Below are 24,071 nucleotides of genomic sequence, written 5' to 3' on the forward strand. Positions count from 1 at the left end.
AACACCAGCAACATTAGATCAAACACAAACTCTCTCAACATGACTATGATAAAAAGAATGCTTTCACTGAAATGTATAGGATAATATTTTTGTCAGTGTTTTATTTTATGTCAAATTATGTCTATTTGCAACCATTAGTGTTCCAGAGCTGTGTCCCATGGGAGAGTTTGGAGTCCTATTATTACTGCTTTCAACATCCCTTTCATATGGCAATTCCTTAGCAAAGGCAAAGTAAAACCCCATTCAGAGCTCAATATGCAGAAACAGACAAGCAGAGTCCCATCTCTGAACTTAATTAATACCACAAGCATAACGAGAAAAACCAAAGTAGAATTTTAAAATGCCTATTCCTGGGCTGTTTCTGTGTTCCAAACCCAGTAACAGTTTACAGCATCAATGCTTTAGTTGAGGGCTTTTTCTAAAAGCAATAAAAGGCATATTCAGCCATATAACAATGTCCTCGCTGAAATTAAAGACTTTTTTTCTACAGCGGGTCAATAGGAGGTAAAAGGAAGGAAAGAAACGAAAAAACAAGGAAGCAACCTTTGGCATTGTTAAAAGATAGCTTGAAATACCAGAAAACTTCAACACTTTTACTTTCCAGTCTACATCAAAATTTTGGATTTTCATATTATGTCAATCTGAGAAATGCAAAAAGGATTCAAGGGAATGTATATGAAAAAATCAAGGAGGATACCATAATCATCACTCAACACTACATAATTTCTCTTAGGAAGGACTCAATGGAAATGCCTATACTTGAGACATTATTCCAAAGAACAGGGAGAGAAAAGGCGGATAAAATGTCAGTGTTTGGTCAACCACAATGTTTTCAGTTCTTGTCTAGAATTTCATTCACTCACCAAATCCCAAGTAAGTCAAAATGCAGAACAGCTAGCAGAACAAATTTCAGACCCTTTAATTGCCTGCTCAAGAAATGTACCTTCATTTTGTTCATTATCTTCTCTCCTTTCATATCCTTACCATATACTCATTAACATTAATTTAGAAAGGAAAATATCAAATGAGGTATTGATAACTGGCAAGCATCTGTAATTTTCAAATCCTGTTACACACCAACTGCTAATAGTCACATCTGTGGGACAGGACTATGAAGAAAATTCTTATGCAGTTCTACAATTTTAACAGTTAATATTGAACTCTTCCTCTGAAATCAGAAAAAAAAATTCTAATATCTTTGGTACAAACTTAGGACCACTCAGAAACAACTCATTAAGTGGACATATCTGTCACCTATTAAACCAGCAGGGACAGTCTCCACTTTTCTTTTTAAACTCTTTTTTCTTAATCCTTGCCTGAGGATATGTTTACTGACTTGAGAGAGAGAAAGGAAGGAAGGGAGAGAGGGGGAGAGAGAGAAACATCAATGTGAGAGAGGAACATGAATCAATTTTCTTCCGTACTCGCCCTGACTGGGAATCAAACCTGCAACCTTTCAGTGTTCAGGATGACGATCCAACAAACTGAACCACACCAGTCAGGGCTACAGTCTCTATTTTAAGCAGGACTCCAAGGAAAATATAACTTTCTTTTATTATCCAAAATACAGAAATGTGGGCTGCATTCAGTAACCAACGTCATGCTATATAATGAAATCACCAGAAACCCAGTTCTTACCATATCCATCCATGCTATATGACATGTTCATACTATCACAATTTGTGCAGCTGCTCAGGAATTTAAAAACACTCTTTTTTTACTCTGAATTCTAGCGATCATGTCATTTCATTTACTCACGATTCCAATGAGGGAATGAATAGAGGGCTAGAGAGGTGACATAACGTGCCCAAGTGTCATGGTATCAAACACTAGAAGGTAAAATCTTCAAAATTCCAACACTCTTTCCAGCTTCACCCACTGTCCCTACATTTGGATTTCTGTGCACTTAAAGAATCTTAAGCAGCACAGGCAGCTCCCATTCTTGAGGAGCTTTTGTTTTAACTGGACCTCAGATACATACATTATACATTATGAAGAGAAAGTCATTTTCTAATTAAGTAGGAAAGAAAGACATTTGGGAAAAAGGGATTTTTTAAAAGTTATGCTCACTTTATTTATTTTCCTTTTTATTGACTTTACTGGGGTGACACAAAATTATACAGTTTCAGGTACACAGTACAGTTCTATAACACCACCACCTGTGCACTGTATTGTATGTTCACCATCCCAAGTCAAGTCTCCTTCCATCACCATTTATCCCCCTCTCTATCCTTCTCTATCTCCCCTACTTCCCTGGAAATAAAGGCATTTTAAACTCAGCCCAGAAATACAGGTACTATTTTCGATACTTAGCATAAAAAGGGAAGATCATTCTAGGGTATAATATAACTGGGAGAGTCACTCAAACCTTCAACAATATGCTCAACACAGACACTGTGCTTGGGACCCTGACCAATCAGAACAGATGCCAGCCTTAAACAATCGATCACTAATCCAGTTGTTTATTGATTCTAAATATGCCCTAAAGAAAAAGTGTGGGGGCACAAATGAGCAAGTTATATTCAGAGAGAACTGTTACAAACTAGCCCAGCTAGGGGGAGAAAAAGTTTAATGCTAGAGGAAAGTAGAAGGTAAACTGAGACATTTACTAATATAAATTCTTAACAAGTTAAATCTTTGTAAGACTTGCAGCTCATAAAAGTGTTTGAGAAGATTTATCTCATTTGCTCTGGAATCTGGATATCACAACCCTCCCATGTTGCAGAGGAGGACACCAGGCCACACGCATTGGGCCTGGGCTCCTGGCACAGAGCTTCCAGGGCCCTTGGAATTTCCTCCGTGAGAAAGGTGAGAGGACTACCTCTGTTACTCAGAGCAAGCCCCTTTCAATGACGCCTGAATCTACATGAATGAGGCAACACTAGGAGATGGCTGGTTACCAGAGGAACAGCCGCATGTTCTGAGGTCTGGAACTCTCAGCCCCATCCCACCACCAACCTCGGGGGAAAACAGAGGGGCTGGAAACGAAGTTCAACCAACAACTGCCAACAATTTAATCAACTGTGCCCATGTAATGAAACCGCCATTAAAAACACGAAATGATGGGGTTCAGAGAGATTCTGGTTGGTGAGCGCATCCGGAGGAGGGTAGCACCCCAGCTCTATGGAGACAGAAGGTCCTGTGCTCGGGACTATTGTGGGCCTTGCCACGTGTGCCTCTTCATCCGGCCGCTCACCTCTCTCCTTTGTTCCAGCCTTTATCATAGACCAGCACGTGTTAAGTAAGCATTACCCTGAATTCTGTGAGCTTAGGGTAGCAAATTATCAAACCTGAGGAGGGAGTTGTGAGAACCCCCAATTTACAGCCAGCTGGACAGAAATACAGGTGACTACCTAGGACTTGCAACTGGTGTCTGACGTAGGGGGGCAGTCTGGTGGGACTGAGCCCTTACGCTGTGGGGTCTTCACTAGCTCCGCGGAGTTAGTGTCAGAATTGCTCAGTGAGGGGGAAACGCACACATTTGGTGTCAGAAACGTGACTGGTAGGCTGGTCTTGGTGGCGACATGGCAAAACTGCAGGGAAAACAAAGCAAAACAAACCAAAACAACTGGGTTTTGTTCTCCCTTCGATCTGCCCAAAACTGAGCGCTCACTTCACCCAAAAGAAGACATCACCCAACCCTGAGAGAAAACGTGAGAGGACCTAGAGACCCGGTTTCTGTCTCTCCTCCTGGAACCAGACAGGATGCTCATGTGGGAAGGACTGAGGCTCATGAGGACAGGCTGTGAACTCTGCCCCTGCCCACTCCGCGGCCTTTCTAATCTTCCCGGGACACAGTGGCCCTGCGACTACAGAGTAAGAGACACCTGATTCAGGAAGGAATTGTTCACCGGTGGGAAATGCAATGGGGGAAGCAAGGGAACTGGAAAACTCAAAGCTGACCCCACATTCTGGTCTGACAGCTAGAAGAACAGTGGTCTCCCCAACAGAACAGGGAAGGTGGAGGGAGCAGGGTGGGGGAGGCGTTCTGTTCGAAAAGACAGGGAAACACACACATACAAAGTGCCCTGGGGCTCTAGGCAAAGGGGGTGAACTGAACACAAGAGTAAACTCTAGAACCCTCTCAAAGTCCTACTAAAACAAAGGAACTGTTTCAAGAAGCTGGAGAGAAAGGGAAAAGAGAAAACAAGAAAAATTCTAGAGGGTGGAATAAGAAAATGATTGAGCAGACCTACCTGGAGACTTGAGAAACCAATTCTAAACCAGCTTGGAGGAAAGCTACGAACCTCACTTACACTGCAGAGTTCTCCAAGTTCAGGCATTGGTGCTCGGAAGCACTTCTGGAGTAAAAGTGAGCTGATTTTCTTGGAAAGAGGCAACAGCTAAAACAAGGTTGGTTGAAAATGGCTTAAGCAGTCTAAACCCTATGTGCCCCAACCCCACTCTCCTAACCACCAGTCACCATCCCTCACCTGCCCCAGCAGACGACTGGAGGTAAATTCTCAGAAAAGGTTAAAACAGAGTTTAACGGCTTGAGAATACAAGGCACAGTTGAGAACCTACCAAAAGCAGGATTAAGTAAACAGATGCATTCTCAATGCTCTGAGCCCCAGCCTTCTTTCCACACAGTCCCTGGAAAGCTGACAGCCAGGATTTATCCTCTGACCAGCCGTAGAATTAGTGACAGCAGAGTTCCCCCACAGAATCTGCCTACCTAGTCAACAGATCAGTCCAAACACTCAGATCTTCCCATTCAGCCTTCTCGTTCCCCCACTTAGAAAGTAGTAGACAACCAAAGACTACCAGACACCTCAGAAAAAATCGCTAAAACCGAAACCAAAACAGAAAAAAACAACTTGGAAGAAACACTACTCAATGTGAGGAAAACTTACAAAACTCACTAATAGTCTCAAAGAGATGAGGGGAGGCAGGACATCAATGAACCAAGAGCAGGCTGTTATATAAAAAGCACTCGACAACAGCAACAAAGAAAGCTCTTAGAAACTAAAACCCTGATAACAGAAATGACGCGCTCCACAGAAGTACGGGGAGAGAAAGTATCTACACTAATAAAAGAGAAAAATGCTAATTGACCGTACCTTCGGAGCGAGTATGCAAATTAACCCAACAAAGATGGCAGTTAATTTGCATACACGGAGGGAGGGAGGAGTGAAGACTGAAGAGAGCATAGAAGGAAGAGGGAGGGAAAGCAGAAAGCAAGGCAGCTGCCAGAGGGAAAGCGCAGGCGGAGCAGGCAGCTGCGGCGGCGGGCGGGGCAGGCAGCCATGGCGGCCGAAGAGGTGGCGGTGGTGCCGGCGGCGGGCGGGGTGGGGTGGCCACAACAGCGGCGGCGGCGGCGGGTGGGGCGGGGCAAGCTGCGCACTGCACCCTCGGCCGCGGAGGCCGCTTGCAGAAATCTTCCTGCAAACGGGCCCCTAGTAAGAAATATTGTAGAAAGCATTACAAGGCAACGACATGGAAAAGCACAGAGACAAGATACAGTTTAAGGATCAGTCCAGAAGATCTAACATCTGAAATCACTGAATGCGGAAGCAAACAAAACTACGATATAAGTGTAGACGCAGGGGTCCTCAAACGTTTTAAACAGGGAGCCAGTTCACTGTCCCTCAGACCGTTGGAGGGCCGGACCATAGTTTAAAAAAAACTATGAACAAATTCCTATGCACATTGCACATATCTTATTTTGAAGTAAAAAAACAAAACGGCAAAAACACCCACATGTGGCCCTCGGACCGTAGTTTGAGGACGCCTGAGGATGTGGGGTGGGAATTGGATGGAGGGAAGGGAAAAAGAGCTAAATCCTCACCTTGAGAATTTAGATAATAGACAATACTTTAAAACTTAAAAAAAAAAAAAAGAATACCAAAACCAGCATGATGTTTAGAGATATGAAAATGAATTTCTTAAAAAGCAGTTAAACATTTTAAATGACTACCCATGTCCATAGGTTTTTCACATGAGCCAATCCCCAGGGCTCTCTTCCAAAGCCATGAACCCAACTCATCATCCAGGACAATGCAGAGAGCATGAAAGCAAGCACCATAAGTCCTCTACAGCCATCCAAGGAAGGGCAGAGCAGGTAGTCTGACCGTCCCCGAGCAGTTACCTACGGGAGTGCTAAGGACAACACATTACCTCCCAAGGGCTGCAGTGACTATCATTACAGAATTTTATCACTGCCTCCTTGATTTTCCGTCCCCTTCATGGTTTTTCCTTTGACCACCCATCACTCAACAGTAACACTTAAAAATTAAAGTCTTCATTATCTATAACCAAGGAAAATAAAAAGCAACATATGCTAAAAGAATACTTCAACTTGATCCAGATCCACAATGCCACCTGAGCGGGGATGTGGCCTGTTTCTAATATGAAATGGGGCACAAGCTGTATCTGAACAAAAGGGACATGATAGGTAATTCAGAACACACTTTCCAATCGTTTCTGAAACAGATATTCACCATGGCTCAACTTAAAGTGCTACATTGTGACTCAAAACATGAAATATATTCCTTTCAAAGACTTAGTATAGTAAAAATATTTCTAGAGTATTCCTACTACCTCTTCTTCATTGGCCCAAATAATCAAGGGAAAAATGAATAACCAAATATACCACTTTGATTGGAATTTCACTGTAAAAACTGTATATTTCCTAATTATTCTAAATACTAAATTTTAGCCATTCCTATGTCTTCAATGAGAAAACCTGAGGAATTTGCAAAGTGACTTCTGGAGGGTGGAAAGGGGGGAGATTTTACTAGATAAAAAAATACTATTGTTATTTGGACCTGCCCCATTAATATAAACAGACATTTATGTCGCTAAGATTTAAGTGACTAGAAGTTTCCCAGAGTCAGCATTTTTTACCTCTTCTTCCCTCTCTTCATTTTTATAGCTACAAAGAAACCTGTCAAGATTCATTTCTGGCTACAGAGATGGGAAGCCCAGTTCCATATAACACAATCACTGCACAGTTCTAAAAGCTCTTCATTGAATTTTTTTCAAAGTTCAAGTTAAAAAACAGAAGTTCATTTTCACTTTGGAAATCGAACTTGAAAGAAAAATGTGACCTCCCAGAATTTAATTCCTTCCAAGGAACTCCCTCAAGAACATAAATTGTTAAGACATGGCCACTTGGGGAAAACATTTTCAAGTCATGTTTGACATGCAAAGCTACATGGGACTTGACAGGAATGATTTTTAACAAGCTCAAGTCTGTCTTTTCTTTGCATGTTCAACACGATTTAAAAATATGTACTTGACCAAAAGCTTGTTGGATTCCATAAACAGTTCAGGTCCTTTTATAAAGAATGCACAGGGGAAGTGGAATAGATCTTTAATGCTTTGCATATTGTTGTTTTTTTAAACCCACAATCTTTGAACAGAAATCAAATGTAAATGCATGCCCATATAAAGCAGATGTTAAGTAAAAGCAAAAATAAAAAAATTAAGTGGGCTTTAAAAACTGATAAAACTGCTGACCTTCATCCACTTAAACGCTCCTAGAAAAAAATTAAAAGAGGCACTACTACAAGCAGCCCACTACTTACAAACAGAATTTTATCACTGCTCTGCAGATGCAGGGTGTCCCCACAAAATGCATACACACTTTGAATAATTATTCATTCCAATGGGTTAAATCTGAAAAGAAAGAAACGTCAATTGAGCTATCAGAAAAAAAAAAGTGTGCATACCTTTTTTAGGACACCCTGCCCGTGTCAAATGCCCCACATGAACCTGCAAGTTGTTGGTTGCTGACCTTCGCTCACCTGGCCTGGGGCTCTCACCTACAAGGAATGCCCACAGCCAAGATTCTGCTGAGCACAGGGCCTGAGGCACTTTATCTCTACACCCTGGAGACTATCCTATCCCCTGCTTCCAAAGCTTCCCTCTCACACCTTCAGCTCTGATGAAGCCAGATCACACAGCTCAGGGAAGGGGTCGAGAGGACAGAAAAGCGTGATCTTGTATCCTGGTTGTCACATATTAGCCATTTCCCTACAGAAAATTCTTAGATGATGATTAATTGGGCCCTGTGGCCCTGGAGGTCTGGGGATGTCTATTTCAGGTTGGACAGGCTTTGGGGGGGCTGCCGGCACCTGGTCATGCTTTAGAAACATGGTTTATAAGACAAAATGTATCACAAGCTCAAAACAACTTACAAATTATTATAACTTGACAGGTTTCTAAATTAGAGATTACATGGGTGATAAAACCAACTCCTTGGAACTCAACAAGCCAAAACCCCTAACGTGACTTTATCTGATCTCAGTTTGAAAAGAGGAAAATGACATCAAAACAATCTCCTATCACAGATGTAATTGAAACACTGTTTTCAGAGAGCATGCTGAATAAAAAGTTAATCCGATATTCTAGACCTTCATAACTGAATTAGCATGATGTTCAAAACAATGGTCTGAAGTCTCATAACAAACCCAATTATCAAACCTGACATCAGCTATCTAAAAACTCAATTAACCAAAACACAAACACACTCATTAGGAACTTCTACACTATTAGAGTCCAATCAAATTATTAAGTCCAATCCCTTATTCCAATGTCTTAATTTCACTTACACTTACATTTTAAAATATACTCAGGGGGGGAAAAAAGTAGAAACAGTTTTTAAAAATAGTAAATGCCATTCCAAAGTACCTATCAGCTAATGTTCATTGTCCATTACCAGCTAGCCACTGGTTTACATATCTCATTTTATCTGCATAACAACCATGAGTACAGTGCCCATTTTACAAAGGAGAAAACTTATGCACCGAGAGGTTAAGTTATTTATCCAAGGTCACACAGCTAATAAGTCTTGTCTTTTAACCACTGTGCTCTGCTGCCTTTTATCGCCTGCTTCAATTATCTTTGACTTCTCCAAATGTGAGTGGATTATATTGTACTAACAGCTACTTTATGGATAGATTACATAAATAAGAAAGTAATCAATTGAAAGGCTGAATTACACTGGGTAAAACAAAATAGAATTCCTATACCAACAACAAACACCAGCTACTCAGTACATTCATGCTTACAAATTTTTCTTATGTTTATTCGAATGTTTATATCCCATCCACAAGTAAAATTTCCCATGTCTGCCTCAAGTTTTCCTACTTATGTTTTTCAGGAGGCACTCACCAAAATATTGAAATGGGGTTTTATGTAATCAGTGTTTAGAAAGAATAACCCTCTCTCCTCCTGTTTTGTTTAGAATGTGTGTCCCTACCCTATGATTGTGGCGAGTCACTTCCCTGCTCTCTGGACGCTGCTTCAAGTTCCTGGGAAAAGGGAAAGCAGAGAGGCTGCTCTTAGCCCTGAGGACGATGAACAATCCAGGGGCCAGGTTACTGACCTGCAACTAGTGAAGGCCCACCGGCAAGTGTGCCTCTCAAGCACACATTGGCAGGGACTCAGAGACTCTTACAGCCAGACGCTCATTGTTGCACGCTAATGAAGCATTAGTTCGTCAACCTGTATTGTCCTGGACCAGAGGCAGAAGCTTCCAAAGAACCCTCTGGGGATTTCGTTTTGGCAGCTCCAGGCAGCCGGGACAAGCACCACACAGCCTACGGGTCTCTAAGCAGATTCGCTCCTCCGGCCCTAGGCCAGCTGATACTGCAGACCGTGGTTCTCAAACTTCAGCATCAAAATCACCTGGAGGGCTGTTAGCACACAGGCTGCTACGTCCACCGCCACTGATCCTGATTTAGAAGGTCTGGGGTGGGGCCAAGGTTTTGCATTGCTAGCATGTTCCCAGGAGACGCTGATGCTGCTGGCCCAGGAATCACACTTTGAAAACTGCTGATTTAAGGTAATGGTTATGGGTCACGATTGTCTTGGCTGGTGCTGCCAGCCAGCCCCAGCAGTTAAAGATATTTTCCATCAATAGAGGTAAAAATGCACTAGAGAGTGGAGTTATCAGCCAGCTAGCATCCTCACTGCTTCTCATCCTCCATCCCTTGTTAATTAAAGTAAACTAAGCAATGTCCTGGAGGTATAGGCTTGAGATAGCATTTTACACTGTGACAGTATTTAAATACCACAAGGGTGGAGAGAGAGGGGAAAGAAAAAGAGAAAAAAAATTCCCCCTAACATATCACATAAAAATAAGCCAGAAAGCCAATGTGTCCCTCTATCACCTGTCTTCTGACACTGATCTGAATGTCTGGCAAAGGAAAAGAGGCCACAATGATGGAAAGCATTAACAAAAAGACTTTGTATTTAGCAACTAGAGTACCTTTCATCAGTGCAGCTCAAAGAAGCAGACAAACATTATTAATTCTCTACAGAATCCCAAGAGCGTTGTCACACGGGCTGCTAACTCACCCCCACAGGTTCTGCCACTGGACTAGTCGCACAATGATTTAAATAACCAGAATAAAATGGGAAACATCTATCAACCCCTAGCCAAACTAAAAAATGTATCAATAGTAAAATGAACTTAAAAGTTCACAAAGAGCCCTAGCCGGTTTGGATCAGTGGATAGAGCATCAGCCTACGGACTGAAAAGCTCCCGGGTTCGATTCCGGTCAAGGGCACATGCCCAGTTTGTGGGCTTGATCCCCAGTGGGGGGCGTGCAGGAGGCAGCTGATCAATGATTCTCTCATCATTGATGTTTCTCTCTCTCCCTCACCCTTCCTCTCTGATTAAAAAAATAATTTTTTAAAGTTCACAAAGATTAATTACAATTACAAATAAAGTGTTTAATCAAAGAACTCACTGACATCACATTATGCTCTACTACTCACCAGCTGTGTGACCTTGGGTAAATTACTTTACCTCTCTGTGCAACTCAGTAAAATCAGTAAAATGGGGGTGATAATATGCCTCTCATACAGTTTTTATGAGGATTAAATGAAACTAACATAGTAATTACCCAATAAATGTTAGCTATAAATATCTCATAAATGTTCATGGAAAGTATTATTAATATTATTATAGTGCAGATCTTGCAATTTGCAAATATATTTAGATTATGTAAAAAGCACTAATGGCAGTCAAAGACATTTCTCACACCCCATTTCACACCTTCATCTCCTGCACTATTATCATGAATGAATATGTCCCGTCCCCCAACTTTTTTACAGACTACGTATTTTTCAATTAAACCAGCCAATATTTGGAATAAAAGGAACAAACTTCATCCTCATTCTTCCACAACCCAAGAACCAGTTACAGCTAGAGATTTTTGACAGAGCTTTGTTTTTAAATCTTATTGAACTCAATCTAAACAGACCCCATATGTTGCCCAGAGCAGGCACCTGCCAAGGTGAGAAACCTGGAGACAGATGTCTGATTGCCATTTTGGTGAATGGGGAAGGAAAGGGTTTATTTGCTTTCTAAGGGGAAAAGAGAAATATAAATTCGGAAGGGAAAAAACAACACAATTTATCAGTACAACAGGCACACTGTTCAATTAAAGAACCAGTAAGGAAGGAGACAACTATCTTTTTTTAAAAAAATATGTTTATTGACTTTTAGAGAGAGAGGAAGGGAGAAGGGGAAAGAGAAACATCAATGTGAGAGTAGAACATCAATGGGCTGTTCTGCACGCCCCCTACCGGGAACCGAGACCACACCTAGGCATGTGCCCTGACCATGCACGGGATGATGCTCCATCAACTGAGCCACACTGGCCAGAGCAGAAGAAAACTATCTTTTGACTCAATGATCTGTTTGCTGTAAAGCTTCAAAGAACTGTCATTGTGGGTAAACAATCTTAGATATAAAAGATGTTTCTTTCTTTTCAAGGGATAGGAACAACATCAAAGACTTAGCAATCTACTGGACTAATTGATAGAACTCCCACATGTCTTCTCTTAGAGTACCTGTGAGTGCAATCAAGAAATGCACAAATAACTGAATACAGAGAAGAAACCCCAGGAAGTGCCAGAAGAACAAACTTCTGTTCCCTTGATAACTCCTGTGTGAACACACAGGCTCCTGAAAGAACTTTGCTTGGGAGCCAAAGCAAAGCAAGAGCTTGTCAGAGACATGCAATGCCTTTCCTATTTAAAACACCCTCTGAATGTCTATGACCTGGGGGAAATCTCACAATATAAACTAAAGTTTACAAAGTCAGGACACAAAACTAAATGCAGGGAGGGATGTCCCCCGTTCTATTAAAAACACTATTACTGTCCTTAAAATATATAGATCCATACCTATCAATATATTAACAAACAAAAAAAGAGGGAGGAAATGGATATTCTCTAGGTTATGATAGTTTATCTTTTCTTCACCTGACAAATTCAAAAATTATGATGAATACACATTAATTTGTATAACATACTCTGTACAACATACCATTGTATAACATACTTTGTAAGGCTGAAAGTTTTTTTTTTAATATATTTTTATTGATTTCAGAGAGGAAGGGAGAGGGAGAGAGAGAAACATCAATGATGAGAGGGAATCATTGATCGGCTGTCTCCTGCACGCCCCCTACTGGGGATCGAGCCCGCAACCCGGGCATGTGCCCTTGGCTGGAATTGAACCCGGGACCCCTCAGTCCACAGGCTGTCGCTCCATCCACTGAGCCAAACCAGCTAGGGCTGAAAGCTTTTTAAATGTACACAAATCTTACACTGTAGGATGTGTAATTCAATTGCGTACATTCCTGTGTCCACAACCACGAATAATGCTTTAATTAGTCATTTCTACACTAATTCAGTGCCAACCTTTAGTCTGAAGCAAGGTAATAACCAAGGGAAAAAATAATTCAAGTGACTATAGCAGCTTCATTCCAATGGCCGTCCACGGAACTGCACTAGCACAGCATGCCTGGTATTGCAATCCAGGTAGTTGTGACCATCCCAGTGAAATTAGCACACCAAGCAAACCTCATGACCCAATACATGCACTTAGCTAATGAAGTCACTACCTCAGAGTAAAATACTCCACACTGCAAGTCAAATGCAGCCCTGTATCAGTGCTGGCTGGCTCCCTCCCGACTCAGGAAGTAGTTCACATCCAGCATGCAGGACATACAGATAAAACGCAGAAAATACCAGCTTTCCAACATACTTACACTGTGGTACCACAGATATTTCAGAGCGGTCCCTCCTCCCTTTCCCTTTCTTAATACAGGAAAAGCTAATCCACCTTGGGAAGCTCATATTTAAAACACAGCTAAATCAAAGCATTAGCAATAAAAAAAATTTTTTAAGCAATTGAATTAACAATCCACTTCAATGTTAATTACTCATATTTTTCCCAAATCCACTGCATTCTCTAACAAAAACGATAACTGGGATTTCACAAACAGAAAAGAAACTGACTAAAAGGCGCAGAAAAAGAATAAAAGTTAAAAAATAATTCCTTTGAATAATACATCTGAATTAAAAAGAGCAAAGGAGAATCCAGAAATTGTGGGAACAACAAATGGAGGATAAATAACGTAATTAATACTTTTATGTTTGCATGAAGCAATTCTGGAAGAATAAGGAGAAACTGATACAAGCGGTTGTTCGGGGTGGGGGGAGGACAAAGCTTATAGGGGACAGAAGCAGAAGTGAGACTTCCCTGCAGAGCTTTTTTATCTTTTTCAACAGAGTAAATGTATTGCCTAGCCAATAAATGAAATGAAAGTGTATGCTAAGATGGTGTGGGCTCATCATGCTGTAGAGGTAAAGGACCCGGGCTCTGCGGCCGGCTGCCGGGCGCTCCAATGCCACCAGCCTGCTATCCAGGACAACTGTTCTCCCTTGAGAGATGATGCTGAGCGATGGAGGGCAGTGTCCTGGCCTAGATGGTGGCCACAGCAGCCGGACCACCAGCTGGGAAGCTGCAGTGCACCTCAACATAATCAGGCATAATTTGATTATGCATGGATAGCATAGCCCCTGCTTAAATTCTTTTTTTTAATACATTTTATTGATTTTTTACAGAGAGGAAGGGAGAGGGATAGAGAGTTAGAAACATCGATGAGAGAGAAACATCGAACAGCTGCCTTCTGCATACTCCCTACTGGTTAGGTGCAACCAAGGTACACGCCCTTGACTGGAATCGAACCTGGGACCCTTGAGTCCGCAGGTCAACGCTCTAGCCACTGAGCCAAACTGGTCAGGGCAGCCCCTGCTTAAATTCAGTTTCCTTCGCTACACACCGTGGTCTCTGAGTCCTCAAAACATTCTATCAGATATCTAATATTGTCATATAGAAAGCCCCCATTATATTTTATCACATAGTACTGACATTAAAATCAGCCAATTATTAAACAGTTCTTTCCATAGTATTAACAACACCTTTACCAGCTTTTAATCAAAAGGAGGGTTGGGGGCGGGGGGGGGCGTGGCAGAGGAAAGCATAATAGAAGATCTCCCTTTAGGAATCACCTGAAACATCTGTGTGCCCTCCCAAAGTAAGACGCTGCTTTTCTACATGGGGGAAATATTTTGTGAAACAAATCAGAACAACAAGTGAAAATAAAGCAATACTAACAGAAGGAAATTTCCACCATCCGACAGGGGCAGGGGAGGGGGGGGGGGAGAGGGATCTTATTCCATAAATGATTGCATTTGTTTTTAGAATATAATTTTCAGATGAAATGTGCTATAAACATTTAAAATCAGTATTTTATATGTGTGGAACTGCTACTGTCCCACAAATTTACAGTTTCTGAATCATTCAGAAATTTACAGGCAAGTCTCCAAAGTTGGGTATCTCCTAAAAATCCAATTTAAACCAGCAATTTGCAATTCAGAAGATTTTCTCCTAGAAATGTTATAAATGATGGTTAATTGTATTCAATATTTATTTACATATTTAACCACCATCCACACGAAACTGGAAAAGACCTGAAGGAAGCGCCCTGTTATGTTCATCTTGTGATCCTCACAACTCAGCACTAGACTAACCCGAAATGTACTTCCTGAATGGAGGACTGTCCTGCCGCCGCAATGGGCAAGATTCCTCACACACAACCCAGACTGGTGTTTCCAAAACCTGGTTCATCAGAATCACCTGAGGGTGCCTGTACGCCAGGCCTCTTCCTGGCCGAGCCCCAGACTTGCTGACTCAATCTCCAGAATCTCTGGGGATCCGTTTTTAAAGGAGCCCCAGTGCTTCTGATGATTCAGAAACTGGAAAACACGGGATGAATGAAATAGTGTGAAGGATCGCCGAGTCCCAAGATGCCCGGGAAGGCTGAGACTGAGCTGAGCCACTCCAGTTCTGAGTGGGAACAGGAAATGAGACAGGAGTAGGTTTGGGCTCTGATCGCCCCCTGGGAAACTGAGGCCAAAGGGAGACCTAGGAAGCCAAGTGAGAGCTGAGCTGGGTCTGCAGTTCCTACAAAAGGCCTAAATGGAGGTGATAAGGGCTTTGAGAAAGAGGGCATCTACATAAAGACCCCAAGAGAAGGGCCGGCTCCCCCAACCCTCACACGCCAAACGCCTGGGAGGCAGAAAGACAAGCACCCTTCACACACTCCTGTAGGGAACTACATATATATATACTTCATGGATATATTTTAGGATCCCTGGGCAGAACTCTCCGGTTTTCAAATCATAAGTATTTTTATGCCCAGCCAGCGTGGCTCAGTGGTTGAGCATTGACCTATGAACCAGGAGGTCATGGTTAGATTCCCATGCTCAGAGCTGCAAGCTAAATCCCAGTGTGGGGCATGCAGGAGGCAGCCGATCAATGTTTCTCTCTCATCACTGATGTTTCTATCTCTCTCTCCCTCTCTCCTCCTCTCTCTGAAATCAATAAAAAGAACAAAACATTAAAAAAAAGAAGTAATGTTATGTGTATGTCTGATACAAGCTCTCCTGTGCACTTGGTCAGCTTTCATCTTCCAGGCTTCAGCTGAGCAGCATCACATGGGCTGGGCCATCTGCAGCAATATATGGACATCAATGTACACACAGATGTTAACTCAGCCTTCTCTGTCATCTAAACAACAGTCAATGTTAAGTGTATGATAGTTATGAGCCAGGCACTACGCTAAGTAAGTACTTCAGATGTGTGTCTCAAATTTCTTGGCCATCTGCTAGTAGTTTGAGAGGTTTCAAAACAAAAAAGAAAAGAAAAAAAGACCAAAAGACTGAAGGTTATTCCCCCCTCGGATATCTGACAGGCTTTTGCCATACCTTCTTGGTGTTTGGTTTTCCTCATGTGAATACGGAATGTCGTAATTGGAAGAGACAGTGCTACAGAGTGGTCAGGAGATAAGCCTACCTGGGTTCGCATCCCAGCTCTATCGCTTGCTAGCTGTGAACGTGAACAAATTCTTAGTTTCGTCATCTGTCAAACAGAAATAACAGGAGTACCCAACTCAGAGAGCTGTTGTACAGACTGAAGTACCTGGCCTACAGCAAATGCTCATTAGCTGTCTGTATTATTAGGCAATAAAAGTCACCAAAAATACAGCCCGAGACCAGAAATTGGAATTGTGCTGCTGCCCAAACATTGATATCAGTAATGTTACTGTTTGTTGGTGATAGTAAGTGCTTTTCACAGACACATTACTTAATCCACAAGGAAATGGACTAAGGCTGGGACACCTCCAGGGGGCTTTCTTAGAAGAGCCTTCACTAAAACAGAAGCTCCATCTCTTTTGCTATTACATTTGTCTCAAGGGCTGCTAACAAATGTAACATGTGAAAGCAAGATAGCCATCGGCGCCATCCTGCTGACACTGAACTTCAAAGCCTGCAGAATTAATCCATTCCAGGAGATGAACCAATTTGAGGAGAAATAGGATTAAATAATTAAAACAACTACTAGGTGTCTACTTTGGTGCAAACCACTTTATTTTATGTTTAAAATATAATTTTTAAAAGATATTAAAATGATAGCCAGTGTTTTTCTGTTTCTGAATTTTCTTCCAAAATATTAAGAATCTCAAATATTTCTCTCATCAAATTTTTTTCATTTGCTAGTCCCATGATGAAATTTAATATTGGCTTTTCCTCTAATGTAGAGGAAAATTAGACTATTGCTAGATAAATCATTTCAACCTAAATGTAGATAATTCTCAATTTTTGGATATCTGACATATGACAATGAATTTAAACAATTCTTTTTCACCCAGCTGGTGTGACTCACTGGTTGAGCATGACCTCCCATGAACCATGAGGTCACAGTCTGATTCAGGTCAGGGCACACGCCCAGGTTGTGAGCTCGATCCCCAGTAGGGGGCGTGCAGGAGGCAGCAGCTTAATGATTCTCTCTCATCATTGATGTTTCTCTCTTTCCTTCTCCCTTCCTATCTCCGAAATCAATAAAAACATATTTTTTAAAAAGCATCATAAACAGTTCTTATTCCATAATAATGTTAGCACTTTTAAAAGATGAAGAGGAGGCCGAGAGTGGACTGTGGGAGGAGTATACATAAATTTGAAACAAGTACCTGCCTGATGTGTTTGGAAAATGACTAACCCCTCTAGACATGATGCTCCATGCACGCCCTGTCGGTAAAATGTGAGTTGAGTCTGTATAGTCATAATGAGTTTATTTCAGGCACAAAGATTTTTATATAAATTGATTCCAGAGAGAGGAAGGGAGAGGGAGAGAGACACACACATCAATGATGAGAGAAAATCATTGGTTGGCTGCCTCCTGCACACCCCACACTGAGGACTGAGTCCGCAACCTGGGTATGTGCCCTGACTGGGAATCCAACCTCGACCTCCTGGTTCATAGGTTGATGCTCAACCGCCCTGGCCAGGCCACAAAGATTTTTTTTTTTTAATTCTTAATCACAGAAATCAGAGAGGGATTATTGATCAAAGCCATATCCATACAAGGCCACTTGAGCTACTGCTGTTATCAAATAGTAACCCCTCCGTAGAATTATTAAATGCCAAAGTTGAAAACGCCAATAGAGGTAAATTTTGCATATAAGGAAACTAAGGCCTGGTGGTGGTGAATAAGTTGCTCAAAATCTGCATTAGAAAATGGCAGAGGGGAAGCCAGACTCAAGGCTCCCGACTGTCAAGTCAATGAGCTTTCCTGTCTATTTCGATACTTCTCGGAGAGCTTGAAAAACACCATGGCTGCACCTGTTAAACACACTGGACACCTAACAAGGGCTTTGGAAGCGTCTGGGAACCTGTAACGTTAAAACGAGTTCCAGGCCATTCTTAAGGCCAAGCAAGTATGGGGCACACTGCTTCATCTCACAGAGCCTCCTTAACCTGAGGTGCGTCTGCTCAGCTGTCAGTTTCCATTAATACATTTAGGGACCTTCTGGGGATTAGAGGAGGGTGGAGACCATATTCCTGCACCAACATCCTCCCAAGTATGTGGTATGTTTCAATAAAAGCAAGTCTTGTGCCAGTTTCACCAGAAATACAAACATTTATCAGCAGGGAGGCACAAGCACAACCCGCAACCTGTTCTTCGAAGTGCAGTGAAGTCTCCTGTCTTTAGAACCCTGACAAGCACCTTACACAGAAGGTTCATTCTGAGGAAGAAGCAAATATATTCTGACAGTAGGACAGCCAGAACTCTGGTCGGCTTAAGCCTTAAGGGACAGTTCCCTGTGAGGTGGAACAATGCAGCTTGAGCACTACCCAGAGGTAAAAGGCTATCGTGTCTGCCTAGCACAGACTCTACAAACTCATACCTTGTTTATGCAGAGTGCTCATACAATGTCTGCCCACCAGCTATCTGGAACACTATTCATCCTACCTATAAAAACTGCTCCCATTCTCCCAAGGCCATCATGTATAGGTGCACAGGCTAAGAACCATATCAACTCTACAGGAGCGCTGTTAACATATGAATGGTGCCCCCTATAGTTGTGCAACAAAACAAACCTCCCTAAACCTGGAACACTTCTAGAATCTAGAGGGAAAAATCTTGTACTTTTCTGGCACTATAAGAAAAAAAAGCCAACAAGTCATCTTTTCTCCTATTCTGTTTCAACAATTACATTTTATATTCACCCAGGAAATACTTTTAAAGTGAAGTAGGAAAGAGTTCTGGTCTAGAAATCAGGAGACTCAACGTCTGTGTTAGGTATGCCTCTTACTGGTCCCAGAACTTCATTTCTTTGTCCGCAAAATGGATATAATACAACCTGGCTTTACTACCTTACAAGGTTTTTGAGTCAAATAATGAATATGAAAAATATTTTTTCAATCGTGAAAGCACTGCATAAATATCGTGTTTTTATTAATTATAAATAGGAACAAACCCCACGTGGCTGCAAAATCAAACAGGGCTATCAGCTTGGGTGTGTACTGATTTCTCCACAGCAAAGTCTGCTTTGATTGTTGACAGAGCCAAGATGCAACTATCCACGTTTCTATCCACGTTTCTGCTACCGTCACTGTCTTCAATGAGAACATACCAGGATTGTGTCAACAAAATAAATGCAGTTTGACTTTTATAAAAAGGAGCAGAGCGGTGGTTAAGCACAAACCCTTTAAAAGGCAGAAAGTTCTTTTTTTCTTTGTTTTTAAAGTAATTGTCTTGCTCACTTAGATTTGCAGCAGTCAGTCGAGTAACCCTTGCCGAAAATTTTTTAGTTATTTTTCCTGACACCGAGCACCAAGAAACTATATATCAGTTCAATTCAAATATCTGTAGAGCTATCCCACTCCAGGCACTGTTGTGAGCTTTGGAAAAATAAAGACCCAGCCATCGCTGACTTCATGGAGCAGAAGTGAATGCATAATTGCAGTCCACACTGTTAAGTGCAGATGGAGGTGAACACCTGATGCCCTGCCGGATGCCGTGGGAGCATCCCTTCGACCTGGGGGTTCACGGGTAGCATTAAGAGAGGCATTAGGGACGAGCAGGAAAAAAACAGTAATGTGCATTCTCCCCAATTGATGACAAAAAAAATATTTTTGGTGACTTTCCACCCATGAGATTTTGAGGAATGGCTAACTTGATGAAATACTTCTGAGAATCATTGAGACCAACAGGACTGGCCCACAGGCCTAAAATGCTATTTCTGTATTGCAAAGATAAAGCCCATAGGTTTTTAAAAATAGCTCCACTCACACCCTTTATTATTGGTAGAAACCCATCAAGTAGTGAAATATGAAGTCTCCTGCTGCACTCTGGCTTCCGTAAGCTGCTCAGTTTTGCTCCTTGCTCCTTGGGAGACTCATTAAGAAGTTTATCTGACAAGAAGGAGTGAAATTAACAGGCATAGTTATTCTTGGGACTGTTTATGAAATGCATTTGAACTTTGTTTCCCATTTCCACATGATCATAAACAGTGGGACAGCAGATGACCCACTCTAACCACACAACCTGGGGCAAATCACCAACTCTCTCAGATTCGACTTCCTCTCTTGTTAAGAACTTATGAAATATACACCTGAAACTAATTCAAAATAATACTGAATGTAAACTAAAACTGAAAAATACGATTTTTTAGAAAGAGTTCATAAAATTGATGGCCATTACAGATAACTCTAACTCATGTCTTCATGTCCATTCTAATGAAGTATGTTATTCTGAAGACCTGCCTAAAAAGGTATCTAAAAATGACTTTTTAAAATGTAGCTTTTACAGGAACAGGATTTGACGCACCTTTTAAAAAGAATCCTAACAGAAGCTAAATGAAATGAATACATAGGTGTCTCACTGCTTGTTCGCATATAAAAAGTGTGTGAAGGTGAAAAACCACAAAAACTAATGTCTTCATAGTTCAACTTTCTTCTCTGTACACGTACTTCTACTCTCAGACATAATTACATTCAATAAAAGCCTTCTTCCTTGATCATAAAAAAAATGATGAGCCAGGTTTTCTAGTATGAAAGCAAAGCCATTTGAGGTTCAGACGATTTGAAAACTTGTGAAAAGTTTTCAAAAGAGTTATTACAGTCCCTTAGGACAACCTTAGTTGATTTAGGGAATTTAGGGGATTTGGGTTATTGGTGCATATGTACACAAAGAGTGAAAAGTGATATGTTTAAATGTAAAACTAAACTAGCACAGGAGGAGTTCGTGACCATCAGGGAGTTTTTTCTTGTTTCTTAATCCCCACAATAGATCAGTTTACCTAGTAGATCTGCCTCATCACATCATTCCTCAAGGGTGAAATTCTCCTTCACCCACACACCGACACTCTACACAGAAAAAGCATAGAAGCAACTAGTGATTACCAAGACGACCGTGACATTCCAGTAGGACAGTATATCCTGATGCATGAGGTCATTATTCACATTAAGCAGAAATATTCTGTTTATGTCTAACAACTGTATGAGACCACTTTGATTTCCACCACCCCCCTCTTTGTTGTTGTTGTTGTTGTTGTTGTTGTTGTTGTTGTTGTTGAAGTTGGGGGGCGGCGGGAAGACTCTCCCTGGTTGGGAACTATCCACAACTTATAAGAAAGTGTTGACAGCACAATCAAAGAGACGAACTGTAAAATGTAAAACCATCACACCATAACTTCACAACTTAAAGGAAGATGTATTCTAGCAGGCAATCTCACTGGCATTAAATAAGTACTGTAAACCTGAACTCTTCTGGTTGTCAGGTAGTTAAAGTAGAGCTAAGTTGTCCCAGCAGGGAAAACCAGCTACTCCAGGCTGCACATGAAGTGGTTCTAAGAGACAGTATTTCCTCCACAGCTGCTGACATCTCCAAGTGGGTTACACCAACATCTCCCCTCCCACCCTACAATCCATCAACCGGCTTCAATTTACTCTTTACACTGAGGATTATGATCAAGTCCACGTACTGAAAAGGGGAGAAACCACATGAACATCACACTCAAAGTTCCTCTGCTTTGGGCCAGCAGGAAATTCCAGTTACTTCATTCACTGAGCTGGTTAAGCTGCAAATATGAAATGGGTCTTTGGAGAGATCACGATGTCAAGACTGAGACTTGATTTTCAGGGTTGGAGCAGGTCAGACAAAGATGAATGGGATTCAGAATGTGAGCTCAAGGTCAAGGCCCTGTGAGTCACAGGAGATAGTAGGTCAGGCAGAGAGAGACAAAAATGAGCACCAAAAAAGAAAAGCCTAAACTACAAGTCTGCATACTTTTGTAGGGAGGTGAGAACACCGGTACCTGGTGGGCAGAGAGGGGACAGCAGCTCCAACGCGCCAGGAGATCCCCAGAGATTTTTACAAACACCCCCCTGACGTCTCCAAATTGTCATCATTATATAAACTGTACACCTGGCTCCTGGAGCCGGCTACCTTCCGCTGACCCTTGGCCCGGGATCTTGGCCCCCTGGGTCTTCCTCAGAGTCCCCCACCCGGAGAGAAGCACGGACAGAGGGACAGGGCTGCCAGCCCAATGCCCACCCCCGCGCCCACTCCATCAAGGCGGCCAAGAACATCCCGGAACTCCAAAGACGGAGGGTGCCGCACGTGCCTGCCACCTGCACGGCCGCCCGGTCCCGGCTCAGGCCGTCCCCACCCAAGAGCCCACCCTCGCGGGGCTCCGCGCGGCAGCCCTGGAGCCGGCCCTGGGCCGCCAGAGGGCGGGAGGGAGCCGCTCCCGGGGCGCCTCCCCGCCTCGCTCCCCTCCCCCGGCCCGCCCGCCACTCACGGATTTTCACTCGGCGGTGGTCGAGGCGCGCGGCGGCGGCGTGCAGGTCGTCGAGGCGGCGGTGCAGCGCGGCGGTGCGGCGCCCCAGCGCGGCCGCCTGGCCCTCCAGCTCCCCGAAGATGTCCCCCGCGCAGCGCGACAGGTCGGCGAGCTGCTCCAGCAGGCAGACCAGGGCGTGCGCGCTGACCTGCTCCAGCGAGCGGAAGAGCGGCGCGCCCGCGGCCCCGGCCCTGGCCGCCTCGGGCCGGTGCAGCCGCGCGGGCTCCACGGTCCTCTGGTGGAAGGGCATGGCCGGCCGGGCGGCTCGGGCTCGCGGCGCCGCGGGCCGCCGGGGCCAGCAGAGCCCTTAAACCGCCCCCCGTCGGCGCGGGGCGCGAGTCCGCATCCAACACAAAGAGAAGTCCCGGCAGCCGCGCGGCGCCGAGGGGAAGCCCGGCGGCGTCCGCCCGCGGGGAGCGGACGGACCGACGGACGCGCGGGCAGGCGGACGAGGAGGCGGGGGAGCCGCGGGGAAGAGCGCGGGACGGTCCGAGCCGCGGCGGCGGCGCTCGCGGCGTCCTGCCCCCGCCGGGGTGCCCGGCCGCGCGCGAGAGGAAGTTGCAGGGGCAGCTCCCGGGCGGGGGGCGCGGCGGCCGCGGCGGCGAGGGGAGCCGCGAGTCCCGCTGAAGTTTGCAGGGAGGCAGGAAAGCGCCGGCGGCTCCTTCCCTCCCTCCCGATTGGAGAGGGAGGAGGAAGCGGGGGAAGTGCCGCCGACACCGGGCGAGAGGGAGGGGAGACGAAAGAAAGGAAAAGGGGAGGAGAAAAGGGCCGGCCCGAGGAACCACCTGCGGCTCCCGCGGCCGCCGCGCCCGCGGGGAGGTGGCGGCCTGCGCTCCGCGCACCCGGCCGGGGCGGGCACGCCGCACAGTCCGGGGGCGCCCGCGTCGCCGGCCCGCTCCCCTCCAAAGCCCCCCGGCCGTGGGACCGAGTCCTCACCCGTCCCCGGGGCCCGGCGCCTGGTGGGTGGGGCGCAGGGCGGGCGCCGCGGAGGCGGAGGAGTCGGGACGGCCGCGGCGAGACCCGCCGGGCTGCTCACCTGCGCTCCGCCCGCGGGGACCCGTGAGTCAGGCGCGCCCCGCCCGCGGGAAACGCCGGGGACCTCAGTGGGTCCTCATCTCCCAGTCCCACTCTGGAAGGCGGCCAAGGCTTCTGGGCGCTTCGGTGAACCTAAAAGAGGCCATCTAAATCGTCCAGTAGCCAAGGGTTAGGAGTCCTCCCAACAGGGAAACCCTCTTGGGGCGGGGGGGGGGGGGGGGAGTGGGGGAGCGGGAAGGGTTTCAAGAGACTTTTTCTTAAAGTGGCTCCCTCCGTCTCCAACTGGAAAGGCCCTAGCTGAAATGTGCCAAATATGGGTTTTCCCTCCCAAGCATGTGAGTGGGATTGGGGGCGAGGGGGGGGGGGCGCTTGGAACCCTAAATTTGGCGCCTGGGAGATGATTCAGCCAAACGTTCTTGAGATCATGGTCATGGGACACCCCACTAACTCAAACCTCTGGTTAGAAGTATTTGAGGAGACTGATGCCAATACCCCGAAGCTAAAATCCCACTGGCCTTAGTGCTCTTTGCTCAGAAAAGGAAT

At 44.3% G+C, this 24,071-nt stretch overlaps 1 protein-coding gene across 2 annotated transcripts in view; it reads right to left on the minus strand.

Moving 5' to 3' along the window:
- Positions 1-23,530, minus strand: part of NHSL1 (NHS like 1) — a 203,063-nt gene extending 179,533 nt beyond the window's left edge. The window contains exon 1 of one of the 2 annotated variants that reach the window (XM_079781099.1): positions 22,455-23,530. In XM_079781099.1, the coding sequence (XP_079637225.1) occupies positions 22,455-22,743 (289 nt within the window). In that variant the 5' untranslated portion in view covers positions 22,744-23,530. The remainder of the gene's footprint in view (positions 1-22,454) is intronic. The other variant, XM_079781101.1, reaches the window with a different exon arrangement.
- Between the last annotated feature and the right edge of the window lie 541 nt (positions 23,531-24,071).

This window comes from Cnephaeus nilssonii (assembly GCF_951640355.1).
Source record: "Cnephaeus nilssonii genome assembly, chromosome: 9".
NCBI lineage: Eukaryota > Metazoa > Chordata > Mammalia > Chiroptera > Vespertilionidae > Cnephaeus > Cnephaeus nilssonii.